This window comes from Pectinophora gossypiella, chromosome 3 (genome assembly GCF_024362695.1).
Source record: "Pectinophora gossypiella chromosome 3, ilPecGoss1.1, whole genome shotgun sequence".
Taxonomy (NCBI): Eukaryota; Metazoa; Arthropoda; class Insecta; order Lepidoptera; family Gelechiidae; genus Pectinophora; species Pectinophora gossypiella.
This window is the reverse complement of record NC_065406.1, coordinates 15,070,328-15,098,263: the sequence shown is the minus strand read 5'-3', so window position 1 is coordinate 15,098,263 and position 27,936 is coordinate 15,070,328. Positions and strand designations below refer to the sequence as shown.

The window sequence follows — 27,936 nt, the reverse complement described above, 5'->3', positions numbered from 1 at the left end:
CTATGTTGGTGCTGTAATGGTGGAGCCAACTGCGTTGAGTATGTAAGTGTTTTTTTTTTTTATTAAACAATAAAACAACTAATTATATCTTTAATAAATTATTTATTCTAATTTACATCTACTTCACTTGGGTGTCTTATAAAAATGCAAACACGTTAAAAATCTATCTAGCGTCTGACATTTTGGTATACTAGACATTGGAAAGAATGAATGAATACATCAAAACACGATGAGTGAATATTTCTAATAAACAAACACTTCTAATAAAAAATAGATACTCCTCACAATTAATTTTTCGTAAGGATTATCAGAAAAATATATATAAATAAGTTTTTTCACGGAATATGAGAAAGAGGTGGAAAGTCTGTCTGCAGGAGTAAGAGTGCGGTTGAACCGGCGTCACACCAGGGGCGAATCCAGCTTTTATACCGGGGGGTTGGGGGAGTTACCAGGTCGCAGACAACCTAATGTCATGACCCCATGACCCTCCCCCTGGTTCGCCCATGCGCGTTAGGGCCTTTTCTAACCTGTTTCATCTATTTCGTGAGGTTTTTAATTCTTAATATGAATGTTCCAAAATAAACTCTCATTATGTTGAATAATAATTGGGAACTGTAATTTTGATAAAAACTTAATGCTTTTTGTAAGGTCAGGGACGTGTTGTGATCTTTTAGAACCATGTCGCATTAACATATGAGACAAATAGAAACAAAGTCTTATACGAATGTCTAATGTATTAATGTGACAGGGTTCTAAACCGTGTGTGGATTACATTGCACACACGACAATACGAATTTGATTTACTCAAAAGTCTATGGTTTTGATGAAATACGTAATGCTTTTTTTTGTTACTATTCCAATATCTAGTTACACTTCAACTTATTTATTAGGTATCTTAAAAGTTAAAATGCACTTTGAATGTTACGCAACACAATTATTGCACATTCTATCATAACACAATCATAACTGGAAGACGTGTCAATGGTGTAAGCTGAATTGAACGTTATTACCGCATGAGAGTAGCTATTTCTTTAAATATTACTTATATACAACACTAGCTTTTGCCCGCGACTTCGTCCGCGTGGCGTGTTATAAAAGAAAGATCTTTGTGTGTGTGGGAGTGCATGCCAAATTTCAAGCGTCTAACTTAAGTGGTTTAGATTTTTCATACAAAAGGATTTTCCCGCTAATTCCCGTTCCCGTGGGAATTTCGGGAATTCCTTTCTTAGTGCACCTCTACAGTACCTAAGCTACGTCCTTTCCAAATTTCAAGTGCCTACGTTTAGCCGTTTAGGCTGTGCGTTGATATGTCAGTCAGTCAGTTTCTCCTTTTATATATTTAGATTACTTTTTCGTTTGTATACAAGATACAGAGTTACCTACATGAAAGGGGACTGTTGGACAAATTAGTTTGACTACCCAGTTTCACCACGTGGAAGAAGGGGAATTAGCGGTAGTAAGAAAAAAAATTAACAATTACGCGTCGACCTCAGAGTAGTCCTATCATAAAAAGGTTAACATTATAAGCTTAATGATCATCTACAATGCATATATGAATGCATTTAACTGTCTGGGAACCAAATTACTATACAGTTTAGTAATTTGGCTGCCAATCAATATATTATATTTTTTTTAAAGAACGTCTAAGCCCGGTGCCGAAGTTTTTCTTGCAGCTTCTTTCCCCGGCTAAACAGGTTGTGAGAAGCTGCAGTAGTTTTAGGCGGATGAGACGTTCGTTGTGTAAAAAATGTCAATTCAAAGTGTAACTACGTTACCTAGTGGATAAAGATATTTTTGAACATGAATTTATCCATAAGCCACTGTCGGCCGGATTGTTCCTATCGGAACTACTTTCTCATAACTCCTCTCAATTATACGTACGGTCACTAGTACTAATATATACACTTTGAAAACCATGTCACATTAACTTTTTTGACAAATTAAACCGTAAGTCTCATTAAATGTCAAATATGATAGTGCGACAGGCTTCTAAAGTGGGTACATGATATTGCTCATGACTGTACAATGGAGACAGTTTACCGCTATGATTGTACTATGATTCTAAACTATATACAAAACTTGACTAGCTCCGTACAGCCAATAACTAAGCCGTTCGTGATGTCGAACAACTTAATATAATATTGGTGCTGATTTCAGCAGAAACCTCCTGATTTCATTTTCACCTATACATGTCTCTTTCTTATCTGTTGAAAAGGAAAGGGACGGGTAATCGGTAGGGTAAAATTTGTGGAACATACGTCAATTTTAGACAGCGATCTTACACAATTTTACGTTTAGGAACGTTGGCGTATAACACGACAAAATTAAGTTGATAGCATGCGTCTAACGGGTTGCATACTAACGCGAAGCTTATAGTTTAATTCGCTCATTCATTTGAAAATTAACAGCTGTCTATTATGTGTCTCTTTCTTTTTCGGTGAATAGGAAAATTATAGGTATAACTTAAATAAAATTAGGAGGTGTCTCCAGGAATCGGCGCCATTATGTACTTATGCCCAATTCCTGTACAATGTTTGCAAGATAAAAGCGAATTGTTGCCTAAATGTGAATATGCTAAAATATACGCAGTATAAAATTCTATTCTTTTTCAAGTTCTGAACTCCGGCACACCCCGAAAACTTCATACAAAAGTCACATTCTTACCTCTCTCTCTCTCTCTCTGTCGCCTAATGCCTAAGTGCAAGCGAGACACAGTCGACGCGGCTTACGCCCACTTAAGACTAAAGTGAGACACAGAGAGAATCGGATAGCTTCGATCAAAGGTAAATTATGAAATTCTATATATTAAATAAAGACAGATCTAAAGGTGACATAAAACATTTCTTATTTATAGTGCGACATTTTGTCACGTTTTTCTATGACGTCACAGGTTGCTTTTTCATACAAATTCCATAGCAATTTCGTGTTTTGACGTTTAGTAAAAAGTAACTGATTTGACTAGTTGGAAACTACCCTATTGGTGCGGTAATTAAATATATAAGTTACCCAATTCGTCTTTCTTGTCAATGCAAAAGGTTAAAATCTAAACCCAATCAAATGCTGGCAACGCTACCGCGCCAGACGCGACAAATGAGGCGGGCTTCGTAGAATAGGCGCAACGAATGCTGTCTACGATAAGCATCTCCGTCGTGCGTTTATTGTTTGACACCCGCGGTATATGTCGCGCCGCGTCTGATACGTAACGCATGCGGTTGGGGATAGCTTTTACTGAGTAATAGTAAGAATCTTACAATATTATTTTTCGTGTGATAATAAACTTTTCTTTCCTACTTACTTCGGTGTATAAAGTTAGTAAATATTTACATTTATTTAATTTATTGACGATAGACTGTGATCAAAAGACTAAATCACAAACCTATTGTTTGATCTTTGTTGACTTTTGATTACAAAGATTAATTTAAAATAAACTTTTTAACGTTTAATTTCTTGAATTATTATCATAATTAAAACACACAATTCCGGGTTTTTACAGCGTTACCTCATATCTCTGAGGGAGATTCATATCTCTGATTTAACTCGGTAAGAACCCGGTGTTATGTGTTTTAATCGACAAGATATATGTAGTTTAAAAGTGCTAGCCTTACGTAAACATCCCTAAATAATATTAAAAATGGTAAATCACTATTTACATGGTTCATAATTAGTGGTACAACAGATTTTTATGAGAAAACTATTTAAGTACCTATCGTAAAAATTAGGCATCTGCTAAAATCACTATGGAAGTAAAATGTAAAACAGTGGCAGTGGTTGTATAGATAGTATGTAACCTCTATTGTCGTTAACATAGAGTAACTAATATAGTACGTAAAACAGAGGGTCCCTCGCCATACTAGAAAAGTTGACGCTAAAACGCGCGCAAATGGAGCGTTCATAATGATACGATACACCGTCACTAGACGGCACTTATTTCCATGTGTGAGCTTATACGGTTGGTGACATCGGCGACATAGAGTAGCAACATACGGTAACTATCCAAAGTACAAGAAAAGAGCGCCCCCGGTGGCGAGCATTGGTACTAAATTTCAAATGTATAGAAGGGATCAGATTTATGGACTAAACATTTGCAAACTGCATTTCCTGTTAGTCGCAGAGCGTCCTTTTAAAATCCAAAGGCAAACTATACCCCGGATACGACATACACAAATCGCTCACTCTTACCGCATGCCGCCTAACTCGTAAGTGCAAGTGAGACAAACAGCCTGCGCGCCTTACATACTCCTTAGCGGCTTACAGCCATAAAGACTAAATTAGGCCGCAGAGGGGGTGAGGTCGGCGCCCGATACGGATTGGCGCGGGGCGGGGAGTTTACCGTTCTACGTAGTATTATTCTTTATTCTATGCTAATAGCTCAACCATAGCTCCGTATATTTTCGCAAGATCTTAAAATTTGATTTTTATTATTCATAATTCCATCCACAATTTGTCATTCACCCTCATTGTCTAACTATGCTAAAAGTTTATTCTTTAATAGATAAAGATTTGCATAAACATTATGCCTGTTTGATAACACGGGCAAATAAAACGCTCTAAATATCGGATGCGATTTCTCAGCATCTAATATGGGTACGGAGGACACGATTTCCCAGCCATTCTGTTTGTGGTAGAAAGGCTGTAAGGGCGTAGGGTTGCCAATATCCGAGTCCACTAGGTAACTGCACTTTTCCGGGTTTAGATAAGTCCTGTTGTCCATCTGGTTCAAATCGTTGAAGTACGGGTGGATGGTCCGTGTAGCTGCGGAAATATGAGATGTTAATGAGTACATCACAACGAAGACCAACTTCTTGACGGTGCAGCTGGAGTCGCGCCACAACCCTAATTTTAAAGCTTTTGCGGTGCACGTGTCGACGAGCAAGATGGACACCTTCATGTGGGAGGACTTCTAGCCCAAGGATGTTGTGTATCGAAACTTCAGCAGTAGGCCATCGTGATCACCGACGCAAAACAAGCAGAACCAGCAGTATACATATATAGTGTTTGTGATACCATAACATAACAAAAAGCTTTGGGGGATGATTCAGACTATGATTTTCAGTTGATATCAAGTGGAATTTTATGTCGGAAAATTGTTTCTTTCAGTTATTTTGAGTCCCATATTGTGTTTTTATCATCTCATCTATCGTGTCGCTGGTGTCAGGATCATTATCAAGCCGCCAAAGGCCCATGACATGGCTCATGTAACGATTGCGTACTTAGATCACTAAATAGCTACAGAGACCAACGTCCTAACGTGCATTCCGAAACACGGATCATCTTACTTCCGAACAATCAGGTGATCAGCCGGCTAAGTCCTAACTAAATTAGGGATCACAGATCAAAATGATTTTTGTGATATGTCCACACCGGGTTTCGAACCTGGGACCTCCAGATCACTCAACCACACCGCAGAAGCCGTAATATTGTTTATTCTATGCTACTAAACCCAAGTCTTGAACTTACCATTATGAGTAGCAGCGTAGGGCGCAGGAAGTTGTCCCTTGAATTCGCTGGGTATAAACCGGACGTCGTATCCTGGAGGCAGGTGGAAGCTGGAGGGAGACCTGTGCCATTCCTTGCCGAAACAGACGGTGGCTGATGTGGCGTCAGGCAGGTTCGACAGGATCGTCATAGGGCCGTGGTAGTTGTTGTAGAGGGCTACTGTGCGGGATATTCCTGGAGGAAGACAATACTTTATTAACATAAGCTCACGACTATATCGCAATTTGGATAGTCAAGGATGCATCCATTGCAAGATGTGCAAGAGGGGTTGGAGGTGCATAATTCATAATACACTCGTTGGATCCTGAGATATAACTGATTTATTGATATTTTGGATGGCTTTTTAATACAGTAAAATACTTCTTTCTTCTATCCGTATATGATACAACTCATTGGGTTATTAGTTATTGATGAGTGTATGCTTTCTATTACCTATTTCCGCCTGCCTTATATAACGGCTGCCTTACTCTACAGATGAACTAAATACCCATACATCACCGAGCTTACTCTTAGACCAACATGGTGGTGAGCCGTATCGCCGACTATAATGGTCGAGCCAACTGTGTTAGTCAAAACTGCACTTAAGGTAAATTAAGGTATTAATTATTTTTTCTTGTTTTTGCTATACCCTCCCGGGTCCATATGTGGTACTATAATATGTATAACAACTGTTTACCATATGGAGTGCAATAAATACTCTCACTTTGACGCAACTCATTGATGCAATCTCGGTACCGGGATTGGAACCGGCGTTCCGCGTTTGCTTCTCGTCGTTATTTGACGATCCCGAATTATGATAGTCCAAATCCAAACGTCTCACCAGCAAGTCCAGCGAGCACTACACACAGCAACATGGGCGGGCCGGTGTACGCCAGGTAGTGTCGCCGTTCCCTCTCCTTGCGCCAGTGGAACAATTCGGTGCCCACGGCGAAGGTCATCTTCTGGAGGCAGTCCAGCGATATGGCCCCCGCTAGCACTATCATACTGTACACTGGGTACAGGAACCTGGAAACAAACCGATAAACTATATCGTCGTTCTTATGGAGCTCTTATGGATCGCCCTCACCAAATTTCTTTTTTGTCAGAATCGAATAGTATTTTACTCCTAAAACATTTTTTTTTGTACGTAAATATCAAAATGTCTTTTAATATTATTTAACACACAGTTATACAAAAAAAAATCAGGCGGAAGTTTTTTTTTATTTCTGTAAAATTAACCCGATTGTACATAATAGATTTTAAATTGGCAACGACGATATCTTCCTAAGGCCGAGATTTCCAGAAGCAACAGTTAAACAATAGAGTTTAGATTTTACAAGTACATTCTGTCTAACGACTTTAAATTGTATATTTAATTATAAATGTTCCCTTTGTAGCAGAGAAAATATAGGTTGTATTGCTAAAAACAAAAGTACAGACATAGGTAAGCCAATATAAAAAACATTGGTGTTCTTATTGTAAATTACAACAAAGAGATTTAACACCTAATCACGTGGTTTCCTTTTCGGTGAAAGTGGGATTTACATCCAAATGCCAGGTTAACGACATACGGCTTGGGCTCGAAACCAATCAAAATTCATGTTTTTTTATTATTTTTAATCCAATACTTTTGCGGTAGAAAAATCCACTTGATATTAACTCAATAATGAACTGAATTATCCCTTTTAGTATTCGTTACGATGTCACTAACACCCCGTGCAAGTACATACAGGTAGCCATACAAATAGGTATGGGTGTTAGTGACATCGTAACAAATACTGTGGGGGACGATTCAGACTATGATTCCGAGTTGATATCAAGTGGATTTTCCACTCGAAAAATTCATGATTTTTTTTGTTTTTAATTATTTTGGGTTCCATACTTTTGCAACGGAAAATTCCACTTTGTATCAACTCAGAATCATGACCTGAATCATCCCCTTCAGTATTCGTTACGATGTAACTAACACCTTGTACATAATGTCTTTGACTGGATATATACCTCTCCTCCTTGTGCGGCTGTATCATGAACACGGCGAGCCATAGCGCGAGCGGCATCAATCCTAGCCAGTAAGGCGCGCAGAACGCGGCTCGACACGTCGACCGAGACGCTATCACCGTGCAGGATATAAGCAGTAGTGGACAGGATAACGCTAGTACCTGGAAATATAATTACTGTGGAGATAACAAAACAATGGCAAATCGTCAATGGCGCCCAAATTGGGGCACAAACAGGCCCCAAACTGGGCGCCACTAATAAAATTTCATATTCCTCCATGTTTATGACGGTATTGCCACAAACTAGTTATAATTAAAGGAGGTTTCCCAGCAAGCTGGATAAAGTTTTGGTAGTAAATAAATCATTTTTTATGTATCGGGCATATACCTTTGGTAATATCGTCGCCTTAAAGTGAAAGCCACGTCTTTTTTTTTAAAAAAAAAGTTCGTAAAACCTCGCAATAGACACACTAGTTTTAATCCAGGAAAAAAATGTAGTCTCAATTTTTATCTGGAATGAAAGTAATTGAATGAAATTGAGGTTATGTTGAAAAAAATTACGTGAGAATGTGATTTTTGAGAAACGCGCTTACGTTTCACTAAAGACGAATATATGTAGTAGGTAAACTAACACAACTTACCCAAACAACATTGAAGTTCAAGAATCCATTAACAAAGTAATACGTCCAAGGCTCGACACCGTACAAATCTGGTCCATGCTCAGTGAATATGTTATAAGCCACTATGTTCCACGGAGCCACAACTAGCCTCCCGTAATGCCAGGAGTCCACAGCCACCGTTGGCACCAGGATGATGAGCAGAGACAGAACTGACCATCTGATAAACTCTAGGACCTGTCGCTTGAGAATCAACATGTCTATTGCTATGGGGATGCCGATTAGAGCTGTGAACGGCCAGCCTGAAACAAAACAGGTTTTTAATGTTACAAAGAAAAAAGAAATTAAATTGTCAAGACTACAAGATAGGATTTTTTATCATAAGGCAACCATAGTCTCTATTGAGTGGGCAGAACCGCAAATTGTCAAGACAATTAGCAACGCTTGGTATTAGCGTCCTTACGGCGCGTTGCGTACAGATTGGTGAAATGGAATGCAGAATTCGCTTGCGCAAGACGTTCACAAGCCAATTCTATCGTGTGGTCGGGTTGTTCCCCCCAACTGTGCAGTTCAAGATTACAAACTGATTCGAAATATACTCATTGCGTTTCCTATCCGTTGCTACTGCAAGGGCTTCTCATCAGGCATAGTCGAGCCAACACACTTCATCATCTCCCTAGCATGATCTCTATTTTTCACCGCTTACCTAACCTGAAGATTTGACAGGTACGGTTTTTTACAGAACCGACTGCCTGTCTGACCTTCCAACCCGCAGAGGAAAAACCAGTCCAATACTGGTTAGGTAACATACCTCAGAAAATGCATTTAATGTGGGTTTCCTCACGGTGTTTTCGAGCCAACATACTTAACCATTATAAAAACAAATCGCACTGCGAGCAAAACTGTCCACGCTAGTTACTCTATAATACTTACTGAGCAGCGTGGTGGCAGCAGTGAACAGCACAGCGGAGGCGTATCGCCTGCGCCACCAGCAGGCCAGCGCGGCCGCAACCAGCGCCTGGCTCCACGCTGACGGCAACATCGCCGCGCTGCAAGCGAAACAGCCCGCCGCTGGCAGCGTGAAGCAGAGCCATACGCGACCCACGTGCACACCGAATTCGTGGCATATCGCTCTATGGAGGCAGAAATATAGAATTGTTATTTCACGGTGAGGTGAGCGTAGTTCAAAGATGTTGATAGATGTACCTCTCTTCTGTTGCCAAGTACTTATCTAAGAGACTTTTTGTAATTATTTCTTTTTATTTTGGTGCAATAAAGTGTATTTGTATTGTATTTTGTATTGTACCTCTGACTACCCTAATTGTTATAAAGTCGTGAGCTTATGTTATCGCCTTGAGTTGGGCTCACCATCTGAAGGTTCAAATCCCGGTGGGGACATATCACAAAAATTACTTTTTGAGCCCTGGTTTGGTTAGGACATTGAAGGCTGATCACCCGAATGTCCAAAAGTGATATAAGTACATAGTCGGCTCAATAATAACCATGACACCAGGGTTGATGAGGTTCGTAATCCACCCATAACCCACACGAAAGAAGATTTGATTGTGAAACTGCCTTCATTGGCAACATAACCCCACAGGCCCAGGCCATTACCCTAGCACAGGCTTCGATTATTTTGGGTTGATACAGCAATACCGTGACTAACCCATAATTTTGTCCTTTATAGTAATAATAATTGTGAATTATTTTGGATTTTTAATAAACAAATAATAACCTTTGAAGATCCACTAACATCTCTTTTTAATTAAGCTAATATTTCAAAAAAAAATGCAATAACACGAAACTCAACGACAAGCATAGAGCACTTTTCTAGACAAACTAAGAGTACTCTCCAGAGAGTGACTAACTGCATTCACTGCTATAGACGAAGTCAAAAACACTGGCGCAAAGCTAGAGAATGTTAAACTAAAAATTACTTACTTATAGAACATAAGTTCAGCGCAAGCAGTCAACACAGCGAGTAGACTCCGTAGACAGTAGAATACAGTAACCGGAGAGAAGGCCAGGGATAGCATCTTAGCAGGGACAGCAAACAACCACAGGGGCATGTATGAGCGTATAGCATACACCGGACTGTACTCCCATGTTTGCAGGCCAGTTCCATACACTGTAATAATAAAAACAATAATATAAGCTCACAAATATATCCCAATGGTAGTCAGAGGTGCATCCATCGCAAGATGAACTAAGTACCTACTCCCCAAACTTTCTGTTAGACCAACTTGATAGGTGGTGAGCTGTATCGCCGTCCATAATGGTCGAGTCAACTGTCTTAGTGAAAACTGCACTTTTAAGTAATAACACAACACCGTAATTAATGTTACTTTTAGTATATTTACTTGTATGGCGTGACATACTCGTACATTCTCCATACAAAAGTCTTATATTTACTGTTTGCCGCGTTTATCCTAACGCTTGTGATCTCCTTTACTCTTTAGCAGCTTAGGGTCATTTAAGTAAAACAAATAAGTTATGAAATCTACTGCTGGTTTATCTTTTTTTATCTTTCTATTGCCATATCAAACTTCCTTTAAATATCCATTAGCTTCATCAGTTTAAAAGATTCACACACTTTGTACATAGAAAACACAACATTTCCAAATTTTTTTAAATAAAATGAATAAGGTAATTGTTTACCGTATTGATTATTTTAATCATATATCGACCCATTAAAAATACTAAGCAAAAGCTTACCTAAATAGTGTAAAGGCTCCCAATAGTTGTATGTTTCGTCACAGTCGGCTATGTGGCCCCAGTATGCGGCTGCCAGGCGAGCCACTAACAGCAGCCCTAGGGCTACAGCCCCTCCAGGGTATGATATACTGCGTAGATCCGATGGTGCATTGGTAACCAGAAATTCTCTGCAAGATAACATAATATTTTTTTATTTTTTTTTTTGCTTTTGCAGTAGGGAGTGAATTTGCATTTAGCTGGATAAAATGGAATGGTCATATTTATATTTAAATGTTATTTTTTTTATTTATTTACTTGATGCATGTTTGGGAATACAGTTTTGAGGCATAGTTGGATGTATAGGTAGATAAGCAATCTACCAGGTTTTTGGGTGATTTCACTTTTATACTCATCCCATTTTTCTATATCCCCAAACTACCCTTTTTTAATTGGTAATTTTCACAAAAAATTGTAGATGATGTTGGTTTTCCATCTTAGATGGACAGAGAAAAAATGGGTATAAATGGGAATTTTCCCAAAACACTGGGTAGATTGCCCATCTAAAAGGTAGTTGTGTTACTTGTAGCTGTACCCACCCTGCAAAAGTTCATGTAAGTTTGTAATTTTATCGTATTTTATGTGCTTTGTCTGTTACATACACAATGTAGTTCCAATACAATCAATGACTAGAACAATCAAGAAAAAGGGACTAGCTATCTATCATGACACAACTTGCAAACAAAGTTTATACAACTTATGAAAGGAATTTAATTTGGCAATCTGGTAAGCAAAGGATTTTAAATTCATGGTTATAATAAAACATTAAATTTATCGATCAACATAATGCATTCATAAGTAAATTCTTCCATACTTTTCTGTAAGTATTTATTGAAGCAAAAATGGTTGATCAACAAAACCCGGAACTACACTACTAAAATAAAAAGGGCAACTGATAAGTATGAGCGATAGACAAACAATTATAGAAACTGCCAAACAATAAAAAATGAGGTGTTGAAAACAACACAAACAGTAAACAGAATATTTTAGTTTATGACGCATGCTAGAGTATCTTTAGCGTCATGATTTTACCTCTGCTAGAGTTCTGAAGCACCTGGATACGCGCCAAACTGTTATAATCAGCAAAAAATTACGAAAAGCAATTACGAAATATAACCTCATCAAAAACATAAAATTTTATGAAAATATAAGAGAAAGAAAATTATAGCATAAAAAATAAACGCTTAAATGTGTATTAATACTATTTAAAGAATTAAAACAGCGGAAAATGCACACCCTTCACTCGCTTTTCTCGTTCTCTTCCCTTTGAAACTTGATGCTCGTTTTGCACCATTTTTGTTATGAATACTCCTTTGTCTTGCTGTGAGCGGCATTGGGACGCACAATTTTATAATTTAACACATTTATTTTTCACTCTTGAACTGTATTTTCACGAAATAACCATTACATACACTCCCGTGAAAAGCTGTCGGGAAATCTAAATCGGAAAATTTGACAGCTCAGCGGCCTGTTCGTTTCATAGGTAAAAATAAGTTTGTCCTCTCTCATAATTTTATACGAATATTTAAACGTGTATGTATTTTACATAATATTAATCCATAATATGAAAGCACGTACGGAGGTATACAGGGTGGTAGTGACATCGCACCGATGGAAAATTCCACTTGATATCAACTCAGAATCCCATCCCATCCCTCTCATCGTTACGATTGTAGAGTGACATCGTAACAAACATTCTAAATTGATATGAAGTGGATTTTCTTGTCGAAAAGGTCATGAAAATAGTGTTTGTGAAAATAATTTCCAGTTCCATACTTTTGCGACGGAAAATTCCACTTGATATCAACTCAGAATCATGGTCTGAACCACCCCTAAAGTTTTCATTACGATGTCACTATCATCTGTATAGATTGAGAGTGACCAACACTGGCCGGATGTCATCAGACCTTGGAGGTCCATGCTGTTCTAAGCGTAAGCATGTCTGTGCTAAATCCGTGTAAAGGCAACTTGGACGTTGGCAGTCCGCCGGAGGCCCGTTTATTGTAAATGTTATATTCAGGGACGATGGTTCAGGAAAACAACACAGTTCAACAATAATGAAATTTTATTTAATATAAATAATTCATGAAAACAGTCGTTCATGTCATAAACTTAACTAATCCAGGTCTATGTTTAACATTATTGCATAATATTTTATAATGATTTCCATTGAATATAATCATGAACTAGGATATACCAAGCATCCAAAGCTAAATGGTTCGCTTTTAAGAAGCCTATGTATAATGGTGGTAAAATTACTTAATAATAGGACAATAGATATTGGTATAATGATATTATACAAATAGTTTGATATGGATCATGGAAATTGACAAGTTAACAAAAAGTGTCCAATATAACATTGTTACTTCTCTAGCGATTTTCTATCACATTAATTTTATTATTATTGACATTCTACTTCTTACTAGTTTTTTCTAGGCACAATATAATTTGTACTGAATTTTCAGCTTTATCTATCAATATTTAACAAGGAAACTTTTAGAGAAACTAATGGCCGACTGCTCTTTGAACTCCTGCACGGGTTTAACAGCATTGTATCACTGATCCAAAGATCATGTTACTGATCCCAGGACCGTGTCACATATCAGACAACAGAATCGTGATATTTACCACAAACTCTAATTACTGATCAGTCAGAATCGCTTTATTGTTTCTAAGTGTTATTGATCTTAGAATAGTGTTACTGATCCCAGAAACGTGCCACCTATGACAGAAGTCTTAGATCCTAGAATCAATTTACTAACTAATCTTGCAAAAAGTTTTGGCCTTATGAAAAGCAACTTTTTAGTAACTTGTCAAAAACTATAACATTATTCCCTTATTGGCAAAATGTTTGTTTGTAGTCTATTGGAAGTTTTAGTGTTAGTTCAATTCTTATGTGCCCTGTCATACTTTAACCATACTTCATAAGCAGATGGTGAAATGAACTCATATTTCAACATTCAAAATCAGGAAAAAAATCTAAGGTGTAAGAATAAACTGCTTTTGATGTACCTATAGTTGGTTTGTCTCCTGTAATGTGAGTTGTAATTGTAAGGTTGATGACCAACATCACAAACCCATGATTTCAGGGTCATTATTGAGCCACCAAAGGCCCCTAGTATTTTGTGTATCTCATGTACAATCTAAGGGAATATTCATAGTGTTAAATAGTTGCTGTAACTATCCCCAACAACGAGAATTCTACATGATTATTTATTTCTTCCTTCGTGTCCGGACAACTGTCCAACCTGGGTCCACATCCTCGTCCATAGGCTCTGGTTCTTGTCTCTGACTAGGTGATGATGTTGATGCTTCTCCGTTAACTGGAGGATGGTCGTTGATGTCCTCGGGACCTTCGTCTTCCCCACTGCTGCTTGTTGTGTCGTCATCAGGGTTGCCATGACTCTGTAAATTTTTCTCATTTATTTTTAATATGTACCAAATAGTCCAGCGATTTATTTCCTTGATGTTATAGAGTTGTTAATGTGATGTTTAAGACACTGATAAAGTGGTAAAGAAACAGACGGAGGGTGCACCGTATAAGTTGGGTGATGATCTTATTAATGCAGGATAATATCAGAGGATTTGACTGGAGTTTGCATAACATAGGGAAAAGGGGGAAAGATCAAGGGGAGGTCTATGTTGCTAGGAGACACTAAGCTAAATAGGATATTTTAATTACCAAAAAAATGAAATAAAAAATATTTACTTGTGGTGGTGCAGACTCATGTATAGGCTGACTCAGCCATTTCTGACATTTGGGCATAGCCTCTATCATACCTCGCAGTTCATCATGTCTACCCTCCTTCAATAATTGTAGGTATGTTAACAGTACTGTAGCTATTTCTGAAAATTAAGAATTTTAACTTGTATTTATGACTGAATAGAATAACAGATCAGATATAGTACACCGCCTAGCCTGAAAGCGATGAGAGATATCTCTTTCACACTAAAGTTATAATACCTTAGTACGAATGAGAAGAGAGATATGTCCATTTAATCATGAGTTACTTAATTAAGATAATGTTTACACCAACAATTAGTGGATTATCTCTGTGGGAGCATCATCTTATTATGATTATACTGGCGATATATGATTCTGCGCACCTCTATAGGAATCACGGGTGTGAATTTCATGTCTGTTGCTTACTGATGAGGTAAAGACACTGTTAGATAGGTACAACAACATACCCTTAGGAGAATCATCATGGCAAACTGTATCAAACTCTTCATCCATGAGATCTTCAATCACTTCTCTAAGCTCATCTCTATCAACAACGTTTTCAACACAAAACCGCGCTATATATACCGACATGAGTTGCGCAGTCTGTAAACAAAATCAATAACATAGATTAGTAAGTTTATTCAAAACATTCAATAACCTGCGGGGTTTTAAACACAAGAAATAGGCCTTAATTATAGTTTCCCATTGCATTTATTCAATTTATTTCTTTAAAAAACATTGTACCTTTTCCCCTCCTGGTGCTCCCATTCCATGCTCAACAGCCAGCTGTAAAGCTGTCCAGTTGTTCAGCACCAAGTCTACTATAGGCTTAAAATCGTCGTACAACATTTTGATCATATGATTATCACTTTAGTGCTACGTTTTTATTCAAAGAACATTATAAAAATAATGGAATTCAAGATCACACATTTTTATAACCTCAACAAAATAACAACGCAGATTAAAAATAAATCGATGTTTTGCAATTTATTAACAGTTTTATAAGCGCACTTATAATAATTAAAAGAGACAACTTTCAAAATATTTCGGTACTATGTTCTTTCAACACTTTTGTGAGTCACCTTTCTGTGTTAAATAAACGCACATTGGTGATGAAACGAATATGACAATTCTTTAGTCTCTGACGCGTTCATGTAGCTATTTATAATCGACATTTGCCATTTAAATTGCATTTAAACACTTTATCTTTGTTTTGCGTACAAAAATTGTATATAACTATCTTTATCACTTATTCTACTCATGCGTTTGTAGAACTCCAGTGTAGTCTTCCTTCATTGTCTACGTTTATATATGGGCTTTTCGGCGGGAAACGGGAACGGGACAGTTGCTTTCTTCATTGAGTAATCTAAATAATTAATACGAAGTGGTGTTTTGTGGTTAATGATCGCATTAAGTTAGTCGGAAGACATTCGCGAGTGTTATTATATTGGAGTATTCAATAAACAAAGTGTATCTGCCTATTTTCGCTTCGTGCTGGGAAGCCGCTTCATAACTCAAAAGTTTATGCGGACTTTTGAGTTAATTCGTTTGGGGTTCGGAGTAGGAGTCTACTCCGAGGGTGGGGGCTTAGGTTTCATCATCATCACCTTTCATCATTTCATTAATCATCAAGAAAAAAAAATACGTCAGACATGGCTGTATGGGCATAGTTCCCTTTGCCTTACCCTTCGGGGAAAACCAAAACAAAAAAAAAAAAAAAAAATGTCTACGTTTATTATTTCGGAGGGATTTTTGGGGAAACTGTAATGCACGACCATGATAAAGCCCAACCGAGTAATGTACATCCAAATATTCCGTGACCATATGTACACGGATTATCATCGCGTACATTCCGTGGCTGCGAATTAACACCTTGGACAAAAGCGACACAAGGTGATAAAGCCCATCCAAATATTCCGTGTACACTTCCTCCTATTGGTCGATCGCGCTCGTCGCCTATTGGTTAATTGATCAATCTATTATTTGTGGTTGTGCTACGTTTACACGCAGTAGGAATGTACTCTATTAAGATATAGCGAGAGAAACGGTGTCAAACAGGCTTGTTGGTAACCTCGTTTGTTTTTTATTCTATTTTTATACGTTTAAATAAATGTACGAACAAACGAAGAGCCGTTAACTTTTATCACAGTATGTTAGTATATCCTAATAAACAGTTTATAAAAAAAAGTCTGGAGGTTTGAAAGTTGTTTTATCAAAATGTTTGTCAGGACTTAAAGTTTGTGGACAGGAGCCATGCTTACCAGCTGTTCACGTTTACAATAATATATAAACTCAGTCCCGTGCACAATCCTTTGTGGGGTAATTAAATTAGAACCATTTGTTATAAGACAATTTTTGATACAAATCTTAAGTCAGATATGGTTGCCCAATCCGTAAGCCAGGAAAATACCCGAGAAGACAGGCAATTGAAGATATTCTACATTTTTGTATAAATTGACCGGTAGATTAACAAGGATTGGTTATGTAGATAATGGATTGGTTAACAAACCATTCCCTCATACTAGACTCTTTTTGTCAGAAAGAACCCAAAATCATAATTGCCCAGTCCATATGACCCAAAGTCAGGAATAACACAATTTCGCTGGCAACTGAAAATATTCTATAATTATTTTTACAAGACTAATAAGGATTGGTTATGTGATAATAGATTGGTTAATAAACCATCACCCGACATGGGTTAAGTCTTGAAACCTGGCCATATAATATAATACAAAATAAAATGAAAGTCCAGTCATTTCAGTAGGTAATTAAATTTACACATTTGAAACAGTTTATTTTAATATTTTATAATTACTTTTATAAGAGCATATTTATATATTTATACCACAGACCAAGTAGAGATGCTACGCACTAGACGGTAATGTTCCATAGTAAAAAAAATTGCTCTGTGGAAACTGCTCTTATAGAACATGACAGCTCTTTTTTTAAATTGAATTATATGCCTTGGAAGTTAGTAGCTTTGGTTGGTAGCAATTTTAGCCTTTTTCAGCCTAAATCGCCTCCCCTTTTCACCCTATAAAATTTATTTATTTTCAATTGGAAGGGGAATTTGAATATGATGAGTAGTGCTATTTATTATTTTATTTTAGGCAATTATTTTGATGTTGTTTCACTTTCCATATTTATCTACAGATAGAACACAAAAAAAAATAATTCCCTCAACAGAATGGACTAGGTATGGGTGTGGCGTTGTAGGATGTTTATTTGTTTCTGTCGATTTAGAGCTGTTGTGAGGTTATTATTATTTTTTTATTTTGTGTTTCTTATTTCAGATGCACCCATTTACTCCATTTCTCGACGCCCTAGATAAAGAAAGCGGGTGATTGTCACGAAAAAAATCGGACATCAATTTGTGCAAGAATGTACTCTGATTACATGAGATCCAAAAAAACAATCCATTAAAAAATAAAATAATAAATAGCACTACTCATCATGTTCAAATTCCCCTTCCAATTGAAAATAAATAAATTTTATAGGGTGAAAAGGGGAGGCGATTTAGGCTGAAAAGGCTAAAATTGCTACAAAGCTACTATTTTTTTATTTTGGTTTTCCCCGAAGGGTAAGGCAAAGGGAACTATGCCCATACAGCCATGTCAAATTGAAAAATAGATTAATGAAATGATGAAAGGTGATGATGATGAAACCTAAGCCCCCACCCTCGAAGTAGACTCCTACTCCGAACCCCAAACGAATTAACTCAAAAGTCCGCATAAACTTTCGAGTTATGAAGCGGCTTCCTGCCACGAAGCGAAAATAGGCAGATACACTTTGTTTATTGAATACTCCGATATAATAACACTCGCGAATGTCTTCCGACTAACTTAATGCGATCATTAACCACAAAACACCACTTCGTATTAATTATTTAGATTATTCAATGAAGAAAGCAACTGTCCCGTTCCCGTTTCCCGCCAAAAAGTCCCAAAGCTACTAACTTCCAAGGCAAATCAATTTAAAAAAAAGAGCTGTCATGTTCTATAAGTGCAATTTCAACAGAGGTTTTTTTTTAATGGATCATTTCCGCCTGATGCGTAGCATCCTAGCATCTCTACTTGGTCTGTGCATCTACCATAATCTACCTGAGGATTCTGTTCACACGTGTTCCTCTTCTATTCCATTTTAATTTAGTTTAAATTGATATAATAATAAAAATGGTATACAATAATAAACTTCAAGAACTAGCGCTTAAGCTGTTCAATATAGATGCTGTGAAATTTGGTGAATTTATGACGAAGATCGGCATAAAGACACCGGTGTACCTACTTGGACTTGAGGGTTATAGTCAGCTATCCGGCTGTTATGGTAAGAAATCATACCCAATTTTGTACATTATGATTACATGTGGATGGTATTCTAGTCTATTATGTATACGGTTTAAAATTGGTTACTCTTTCTAGGACTTAATATCTACATATAGCAATCTATATGAGTTCGCTGTAAAAGACAGTAAATGCGATCATCTGTGTGGAGTGCCGTACACTGCATTACCGGTCGCGACCTTGTTGAGCGTTCAAGCCACAAAGCCTATGTTGATGAGGAGAAAAGAAGCCAAGTCTTACGGTACCAAAAAAATAATAGAGGGCCATTATAGAGTTGGTCAAAAGTGCCTTATCATTGAAGATGTGATCACTTCTGGTTCCAGTGTGATGGAAACTGTAAAAGATCTGCATAATGAGGGTTTAGTATCCAATGAGGCAATTGTGATTCTCGATAGAGAACAGGGACGGAAAGAGAATCTTGAAAATAATGTCCAAGTTAAATCTCTATTTCTTTGTCTGGTTTGATTGAGATATTGTTGGCAAATAAAAAAATAGATCAATCAAGAAATAGCCACTAAAGTCCATGATTACCTGAAAGGTACTAAAGCTCCTTCAACAGGTAATTATCACAATTTAAATTTATTTAAACAAGTTGTCTAAGAAATTTATTATGTTTGCTTATTTCTTGTGATGTTTGTGGAGATTATATAATGTTAATACCTAGATAACATTAATAGCCTTCGTGTTGTGTATCAGTATTTACATAAATTTTATTTGCTTTTTCTTTTGCAGTACAACCAGTAAACCGAATGGCTTTTACATAAATATGAAGATAGATCAGAGCTAGCCACCCATTGTGAAGCAGCTATTCACCATAATGGCTTCTAAGAAAACCAATTTATGTTTGTCCGTTGACTAACAAAACAACAACACACAGTGAAAATCCTTGAAAAAGAAAAAGTTGGCGAACATATCTGCTTAGTGAAAACCCATGTGGATATTATAGAAGATTTTTCAGAGGATTTTATAAGCAGTTTGAAACAATTGGTAGCACGGCTTAACTTTTTAATACTGGAGGACTGTAAATTGTCTGATATTGGCAATACTGTTCTACAGCAATATTTAAAGGGTGTTTACAAGATTGGAGAGTGGGCAGACTGTGTGACTGTTCATTCCTTGCCTGGAGAGGGTATTCTGAAGGTTCTTAATGGATCTAGTAATGGCGTCAGTAGAGGTGTTTTCTTGGTGGCGGAAATGAGTTGTGAGGTAATTTAAACTGATTTGTTGAACCAATTTGTGTTTTCAATGTAAAATTATGATATAATGAACTTTGAAAAAGAGTAGTCTAATGTAAATTTTATGCTTTTTCAGGGAAATCTAATTACATCGGAGTACTCAGTAGCTACAGTCAAATGGCTGAAAAGTATCCAGACTTGATCACAGGGTTTGTTTGCCAAAAGAAGGATACAACCCTCCAACCCTGGCTTGATCCAGTTGACTCCCGGTGTCCAGCTGGAGAGCTCTAAGGATGACCTGGGAGAGATCTGCAATACCCCTGAGAAAGTAGTTGAGGAAAATGGGGGGATGTTATGGTGGTGGGAGGGGAATAATCACTGCTAAAAGCCCAGAAATTCAAGCCGTCATCTATAAGGATGCTCTTTGGAAATGTTACTTGAACAGAGTTTCTGGCAAAATAGAATAAAAGAATTGGCTAGATATTCTTTTATTATAAAGTTTGTAGAATTAGATTGATTGCACAGTATCATTCCTAAAAGAGTACAAAGTTTATTAGAACTAAAATAATATGAATAATTAGTACTATTTTGCAGTTTAAGTTGTGCATTTTCCTAGTGTTTTACTTGCAAGTATGTAATTGTATTATCTTGAGTATTGAAAGTTGGTGTGCAGTTGTTACAAAGTTTATAGGTATCATATTATTATGTTATGTATAATAGAAAATAATTGTAAATGTAAGCAAAATACACTTGATCCCGCTCTGGGTAGATACCTTACTTGTTGGTTTATTCCTTTAGATTATTTCAAAATACTTTATGATGTGAACCAAACAAAATCACCAGTTAGCAGTAACAAAAGGTGGGCTAAAAAACTTCTTTTACAAGCTCTTTACTGCTTTATCTCAGTTTCCACGAATATCATGGCATGCTAAATGTACTGGGAATGTGACGGAACCCACATTTTTTGTTTACATCCTTCTGATCATTATATTTGTTTCTGTCCAACCCATTAGGAAATGTAAGCATGAATTGATGTATGTATGTATTCTAAATAATCCTTTTTTATTTCAGGTGATAAATCTTTGACTTTGACGTTTGCAAGTAGTCCTAATAGCCACTGCATCCTGAATTGTAATTATGAGCCACCAATAACAAAAAAGATGTCTGTGACATGGATCCCTAATATTCTCTCAGGTATGTAAGTTAATTAAATATGAATGCAAATCTGTCTACCTATGAGTTATATATATAACAGCCTCCTTGGTCTAATGGTTCTCTAACCATAGCTCACAATCTGGAGATCCGGGTCTGATACCCAATGGGGACATAGTCAAAATCACTTTGAGGCTGTCAAGGTCCTTTGTATGGATAGGAAATTGCAGGCTTGAATCATCCAATTGTCTAAAGAAGTCAGATGATTCTGTGCTTCAGAAGGCACGTCAAGCAGTTATTCCCGGGCTATTTAGGCCAAACACCGTCACTAATCTGCAGTCGAGCAGCATATAGTATGCTTCGTACCCCCTCCAGTTGATTTAAGGGATGCCTATGCCCAGCAGTGGGACATAATAAATAGGCTATTTATGTTTGTTTCTTATTAGAATAATTATCTAAGCATTATACTTGTTTTAGATGGTGACGAATAAAGAAAGAAGAACCTACCATTGTGGTGCTGTACATACATACATAGTCACACCACCATACCAGGATGGACTGAGCCAAGCACTACCAAGAAGACCAACTGCAGCCTCTTGTGATGGACATAATGACCAGAGTGGTGACAGATAAGCAACCCATCACAAATATAAATATTTCTTTTTTCTGTGCAAGTTTTGATGTTATAAATAAAATACAATCAAAAAGTATTTGTAAAAAGTATGTTTTATTACTAGTTTAGTAGGGAACAGAAATAAAATAAATAAACAAATTTATTTTGTGTTTCTTCTACATCTGTGAGGTTTATTTGGGAACATTCACCAGTTTTTTCAGTTAAGGCCCTTGTTATCCTCCCATTGTTATGTAATCTGCTCGTTGTCACTCACAACTCCCAAATCTGAAGAGAAAACAAATATTATAAATGCTGTATACACTTCCATCTCTCTAAACTTTAATAAATCAAGACAACATGCAGTCAGTTTTTTAAGATAGATACCAGTCCGTTACCTACATACATACATAAACAGCCTATATACATCCCACTGCTGGGCACAGGCCTCCCCTCAATCAACCAGAGGGGGTATGGAGCATACTCCACCATGCTGCTCCAAAAAATAAAAACACCTCCACCAACCCGCATTGGAGTCCATTACCTAGCCCATTATAAAATACTGAAGAAGATCCCTTCCTTAGTTACTATTCTTCTTCTATCATGTGAGTTATGAGATGGATTACCAACCTCATCAACCCTGGTGTCTGGGTTATTATTGAGCCGCCAAGGGTCCGCCTAGTAAGTAGTAACCAAGACCAACAGCTTAACATGCCTTCTGAAGCACTGATCATCTTACATTTGGACAATCAGGTGTTCAGCCTGTAATGTCCTAGCAAAACAAGGAATACAAAGCAAATTTTTCTCCACCAGGATTCGAACCCGGGACCTCTGGATTGTGAGCACAACGTTCAACTACTAGACCACGGAGGCCGTTATGTGTTTAGTTACTATGACTGGCATGATAAACGGTTTCATACATAACAGGCACATTCACAAAGAGAGTCTTGACTCCGTTACTAATTACTTAAGTACCTACATAGGCATTTCATTAGATAAGTAAGCTACGTCTAGGGCCTTTAGTCTGGGACACCCGAATAGTCACAGCAGCAGGTTGATGAGGTTGGTCATTGATCTTACAAACCACATTAGAGAAAAAAACAGGATTAGCCGTTCCTCATATCTGGCCGTCCTAGGCCTGAGCCTAATCAGCTGTAAAGGAAATCCACTTACAACCAGCAACACTCACTTAAATATATTTTTAACTAGGAATATGCTTACATGTTGCCATTGCTCCAAGATGCATGAAAATTCTTCCATACTATTGTTTTATAAACATTAAAAGAGTTCATCCTCTTATTGATTTTCTTTATAATTATGTCATCCCACTTAAGGTTTCTGTCAAGTATTGCCTGAAAATTAGTAAAAAATCTGATTAATACAAGTAACTCAGATTAATATGATGTCTACAAGTTCTTCTATGACATATTTTTTCGATCACTCACCTCTTCATCACTAAATTTGTAGTGCAACTGCTCAGGAGGAAATCTAATACAATCACTCCTGTCTTCAAAACTTCGTGCTCACCTCATGCCGGACTTTCTCTACTTGGTAATTTAAGGCTTTTTACGTGTACGAATGAGTCCATATTAAAAGAGCTCAAGATCACGACGCGGCTCTCCTCAATATGCCGGAATCGTGCCCTAAGCTTCTTCGGACATATTATGCGGTCTCCGAAGCACAGTCTGGAGAAGCAGATCATCTTTGGGCAAATAGATGGCAAACGTGCGCGAGGAAGGGCGCCTACGAGGTGATCTGACATCGTGAAGAAGACGGTGGGCGGCAGCATACAGAGGGCGGTGCACGCAGCATATAGCCGTACCAAGTGGAAAACCATAACCTGTGGTCGCGATCCTCACTTCTACATATATCTTAATATATAGGATAGTTGTCTATCGATCGGCAACACTAATCGAAATTCTCGCAACCAAGGACCAAGTATTTCAATGATTCTAATACTTGGTCTTTGGTGCTGGTTTTCCCTTCGGGGGTTGGAAAAGGTCAGACAGGCGGTACCTTTTTTTTAAATTAGAATTAAATTTCAAGTTAGGGATATTAATTTAATATTATTATTTTGATAAATCATCTACCCAACGGATAGGCCTATCGATAACACGTTTTTGGCGATACTATTGATAAGCAACGATAGCATCGATACTAAAAAAAAAACTGTTAAATGAGTGGATGGGATTTTTTTTACAATACTATCGGAATTAAGGACCCTATCGATCGTACAAAACTATCGATAGTTCGATCGAAAACTATCGATAGAGCACTATCGCGGCAACACTACTATACACCATATTATTAAATTATTATGCGAGTAGAATAAAAGGAAAATTCTGTACCGTCGGCAAAGACCTTGTATAGAATATACAAGGTCTTTGACCGTCGGTGAAAAGTAATACAAGTCCAAAATTCAAGTTTTGAGAAAATCGAGTTTAAAGTTAAAAACATTCTAGCTCGCGACTTATAAGGAATAATGGAACAGAAGTTAGATGTGTCGATAGGTGATGATGGAAGGTTTCTTTTCTAATATTTAGAACCTAAACAGAAATGGTAGAGGATCAAAATAAATTACATGTATCAGTTGACACCAACTTTTATACTGTGTAAATTGATACAAGTCTAGTTATACCTTTTTACACACATAACTATACAAAAGTCATCGTTGATATATCATATTTCAATTAATAATTTTACAGTCTTATTCTACAAAAAACAAAATGTCTTGGAAGAAAGTTTATTTCATAAAGTTGTAGAAAGGCAAAATTCTATTTATTTTCTTTAAAAAGTAAAGAAACGTAACTTATATCAATTGACACAAACGATAAAGTATAACGAATTTGTGTCAAGTGGTTTAACATGACTTATTTTTTCGGTTTTATTGTGTAAAATGATACATGTTTTTACGAATTTCTAGTAATAAATACATATAAAGATGGTACACGTATATATAGTGTAAGGTGGCGATAATAAGATATTTTTGTTATGAAAACTCTCAAAACTCATAAATAACCAGTCAAAACCACCACTGCTTCTCACTACAAACACATTTTGTCCACTACACTACGCCCCTAATCAAAACCACTTTTGGTTCATTTTTGCAGTCAAAATCTTACAAATTCAATTATGATAATATTTCCACTCCTAACAAATGAAGGTAAGAGGAATCATATTAAGACTGGTCATTAGGAATGTTTCGGGCTAGCCTGGCAGTATGGCCTGAAGATAAAGGTGATGTAACTACGTACTTTTAAACCAAAATCACACAAACCGGTAAGTGTTACTTCTTTCCTGCTGAAACTATTTAAAAGATCACAACTCATTCCACAATCAAAATCCCCTAAGGTAAAGTAACATTCTATATTTCGAATTATCAAAATTCCCGGTCTAATGGGAGCCCGCAACATTGACAAAACGATAAACGGAGTCGAATCAATGTCGACGATAAGAATAGGTAGTGAAAATGAAGATCATTGGTTCACCTCCAAACCTATAGGTTACACAGGGCTATCCTCAGGGTAGGTTAGGGTAGGGGTCTGTTATGGTTAAGCTAAATGAGCTCGTTTCCGCAAAACTCTACACGTAAGCACACGTGGGGGACTTTCCGCGTATCCTCGCATATGGACCACTATTGTGTAGTGGGCAAACTTTCCACTATATCATCATCATCCTCCTGCCCTTATCTCACTCTAGGTGGGGTCGACACAACATGTATGGGCAAATGTCTCATCTTCTATCGTGTGGATTGTGAGGTGAATTACCAACCCCATCAACCCTGGTGTCAGGGTTATAACTGAGCCGCCATAGGCCCCTGACTTGACTCAATGAATACTCGAATGTCTCATATGTAATGTTATTTTAATGGGCTCAGTTTTCCGCATAAACGCAAGTGGTCCATTATGCGTGCTTTTATTGACTATGTAAGCCTACTAACTCCTTTTAGAAGCTTAAATACCTCCTGGGATTTTTACAAACTTTGTGACCTGGTTTAATTAAGGGGTTGTGCCCGTGGTGTTGCCAATTATTTATTCTAATCTAATCTATCCTACAAGATCCCACTGCTGTGCAAAGGCCTCCCCTTCCTCTTTCCATTTTTCACAGTCCTGTGCATAATTCTCTCTTATGTAATCAAAATACAGAAAAAAATATTACTGGTGGTGCTCAAGAGTTCAGAGTAGTTATTCCGTTTATAAAAATGAGGTAGCTCGACAAATTTACACCATTCAACGTGTTTGAGAAACTGGTAATCTTCTCTTGAGAAGATGTGGCAGATCCCGATGCTGCCGATGCCGAGCTGGATCCCAGTAGGACCTTAAACCCAAAAGTATGTACGATCATCTACGGCTGTGTAGGTTCAAAAATACCACTACCGGCGCTTGCATCAAAGATCTAACCAGCGTGTATTGAATGGCTTGCATATTAATTGGAGCTTGATAATATTTGGAGCCATTATTTCACGTCTACAACCTCCTTAGCAATGAAGGCAGCGTTCAATCTGCCACCGCTTAACCTGCATGTAATCAAGAAAACTATGTAAAACAGCTATGCTTCGAGCTAAGGGAAGGAGACTAACGACAGTTATGACAAATCTCAAATACCTCTTGACTAACCCTACCATGGTGATAACGACGCCATGATCAGGACCCACAACTTATTGAGGTACTGTAATTAAGTACTACAAGGTGGCTATAGCAGAAAGAGAAAAAACACGGTTTGGTCTGAAGTACTAACTTAACCTATACCCATTCGCAATGCGGATCAGGTATGGTTTGCTGTGGCTCTAGACAAAATGTCTTCCCATAGACAGGTTTATGCGGAGGTCACCCTAGGATACACACTGGTGGCGCATGGAATCGAACTTGTATGTATCATTATACACGACACGTTATTGATATCCAAGATCGTATTTTCTGAAATATTTTGATATATATTAATTTATATTACTTTTCACGAAAAAACAAATTTGGTGTTTGATGTTACAACTAAAATTATATCATTAAACACGGACCGTGAGAATTCAAGGATTGCGTGTATTTTAATATATGTTGAGTTGCATTTACTTACACCAAAATATTTAATGAAAATCTTCATTTCACTTTAATACAAGTTAAGATGAATTATGTTACACGTGTTATAACAGCATGAATCCTTCACAAACAGTACTTATATCACTGAACACAAAAATTATCACCGTATTTTATAATAGCTACATTTACGAGAATTAGACAGAAAGAAAGAGATTTTTTTGAACATGAAGTCTGTGCTAATAACTCAAAAGTGATACAACTCGAGTTGTATTACTTTTCACCGACGGTACAGAATTCTGATATCTTCTTCTATCGTACGATTGGGAGCCCCGGGTTCAAAACCCAAAAAAACACTTTGCGATCCCTAGTTTGGTTAGGACATTACAGGCTGATCACCTGATTGTCCGAAAGTAAGATGATCCGTGACTCGGAAAGCACGTTAAGCCGTTAGTCCTGGTTGGTTACTATTTACTGATGTAAGTGAGTAATTGTTACAGGAGCCATGTCAGGGTTTTTGGCGGCTCAATCGTAACCCTGACACCAGGGTATATATTTACAAGAGGAACATATCAAATATGTGTATAGTTATTTATAATAAACTTCCCACCGTATTTAAGAACATGACCAAAGCTGCTTTTAAAGTTAATTTGACAAAATGGTTGCTACAACATTGCTTTTATAGTATTAAGGAATTTCTAGATTATAAAAACTAAATTTTGACATTGTTAATTAGAGTTTTATTATTATTATTTTATTTTATGATTGATTTGTATTATATAATTATTATTTAATTGTAGATGCATGTGTAGCAACAACATAAATTTGCATGCTTACTTGTAAGCTGAAAACACGGACTACTGTATACAATTACATCTGTAAATACTGTTTTCTGGCAAATAAATTATTCTTATTCTTATTCAGGATTGATGAGGCTGGTAGGTATTTCACTTCACAAATCACACGATAAGAAGATTAAATAAAATGATAGGCAAATAAGTTAATTAGTCAAAAGTTTGTTTGATAGTTTTCGTTTCAACTGTTGGTTTTTTTATTTTATTTTAA

The 27,936-nt window shown here is 37.1% G+C and overlaps 2 protein-coding genes and 1 long non-coding RNA gene across 4 annotated transcripts; all 3 read right to left on the bottom strand.

The window, feature by feature from the left end:
- Positions 1-82: 82 nt before the first annotated feature.
- Positions 83-12,285, bottom strand: LOC126382093 (alpha-1,2-mannosyltransferase ALG9). 2 transcript variants are annotated; one of them, XM_050031829.1, is made up of 9 exons: positions 12,077-12,285; positions 10,805-10,971; positions 10,031-10,217; positions 9,023-9,222; positions 8,114-8,391; positions 7,477-7,634; positions 6,317-6,501; positions 5,458-5,670; positions 83-4,752 (listed from the first exon to the last, which is right to left on the bottom strand). In XM_050031829.1, exons 1-9 carry the CDS (start codon positions 12,172-12,174, stop codon positions 4,466-4,468), a joined length of 1,773 nt encoding a protein of 590 aa, XP_049887786.1. In that variant the 5' UTR covers positions 12,175-12,285; the 3' UTR covers positions 83-4,465. The 2 variants fall into 2 exon arrangements, with proteins under 2 accessions (XP_049887786.1, XP_049887787.1); XM_050031830.1 differs by lacking the exon at positions 12,077-12,285 and adding an exon at positions 11,873-11,945.
- A 602-nt stretch (positions 12,286-12,887) lies between these two features.
- LOC126382161 (uncharacterized) lies at positions 12,888-15,530 on the bottom strand. The gene is made up of 4 exons (XM_050031940.1): positions 15,309-15,530; positions 15,032-15,167; positions 14,550-14,686; positions 12,888-14,245 (listed from the first exon to the last, which is right to left on the bottom strand). The coding sequence occupies exons 1-4, from the start codon at positions 15,420-15,422 to the stop codon at positions 14,054-14,056; spliced, it is 579 nt and encodes a 192-aa protein (XP_049887897.1). The 5' UTR covers positions 15,423-15,530; the 3' UTR covers positions 12,888-14,053.
- Positions 15,531-21,939: 6,409 nt separating this feature from the next.
- LOC126382186 (uncharacterized) lies at positions 21,940-24,598 on the bottom strand. The gene is made up of 3 exons (XR_007569029.1): positions 23,287-24,598; positions 23,063-23,193; positions 21,940-22,129 (listed from the first exon to the last, which is right to left on the bottom strand). It is a non-coding gene; the product is annotated as an uncharacterized LOC126382186 (long non-coding RNA).
- Between the last annotated feature and the right edge of the window lie 3,338 nt (positions 24,599-27,936).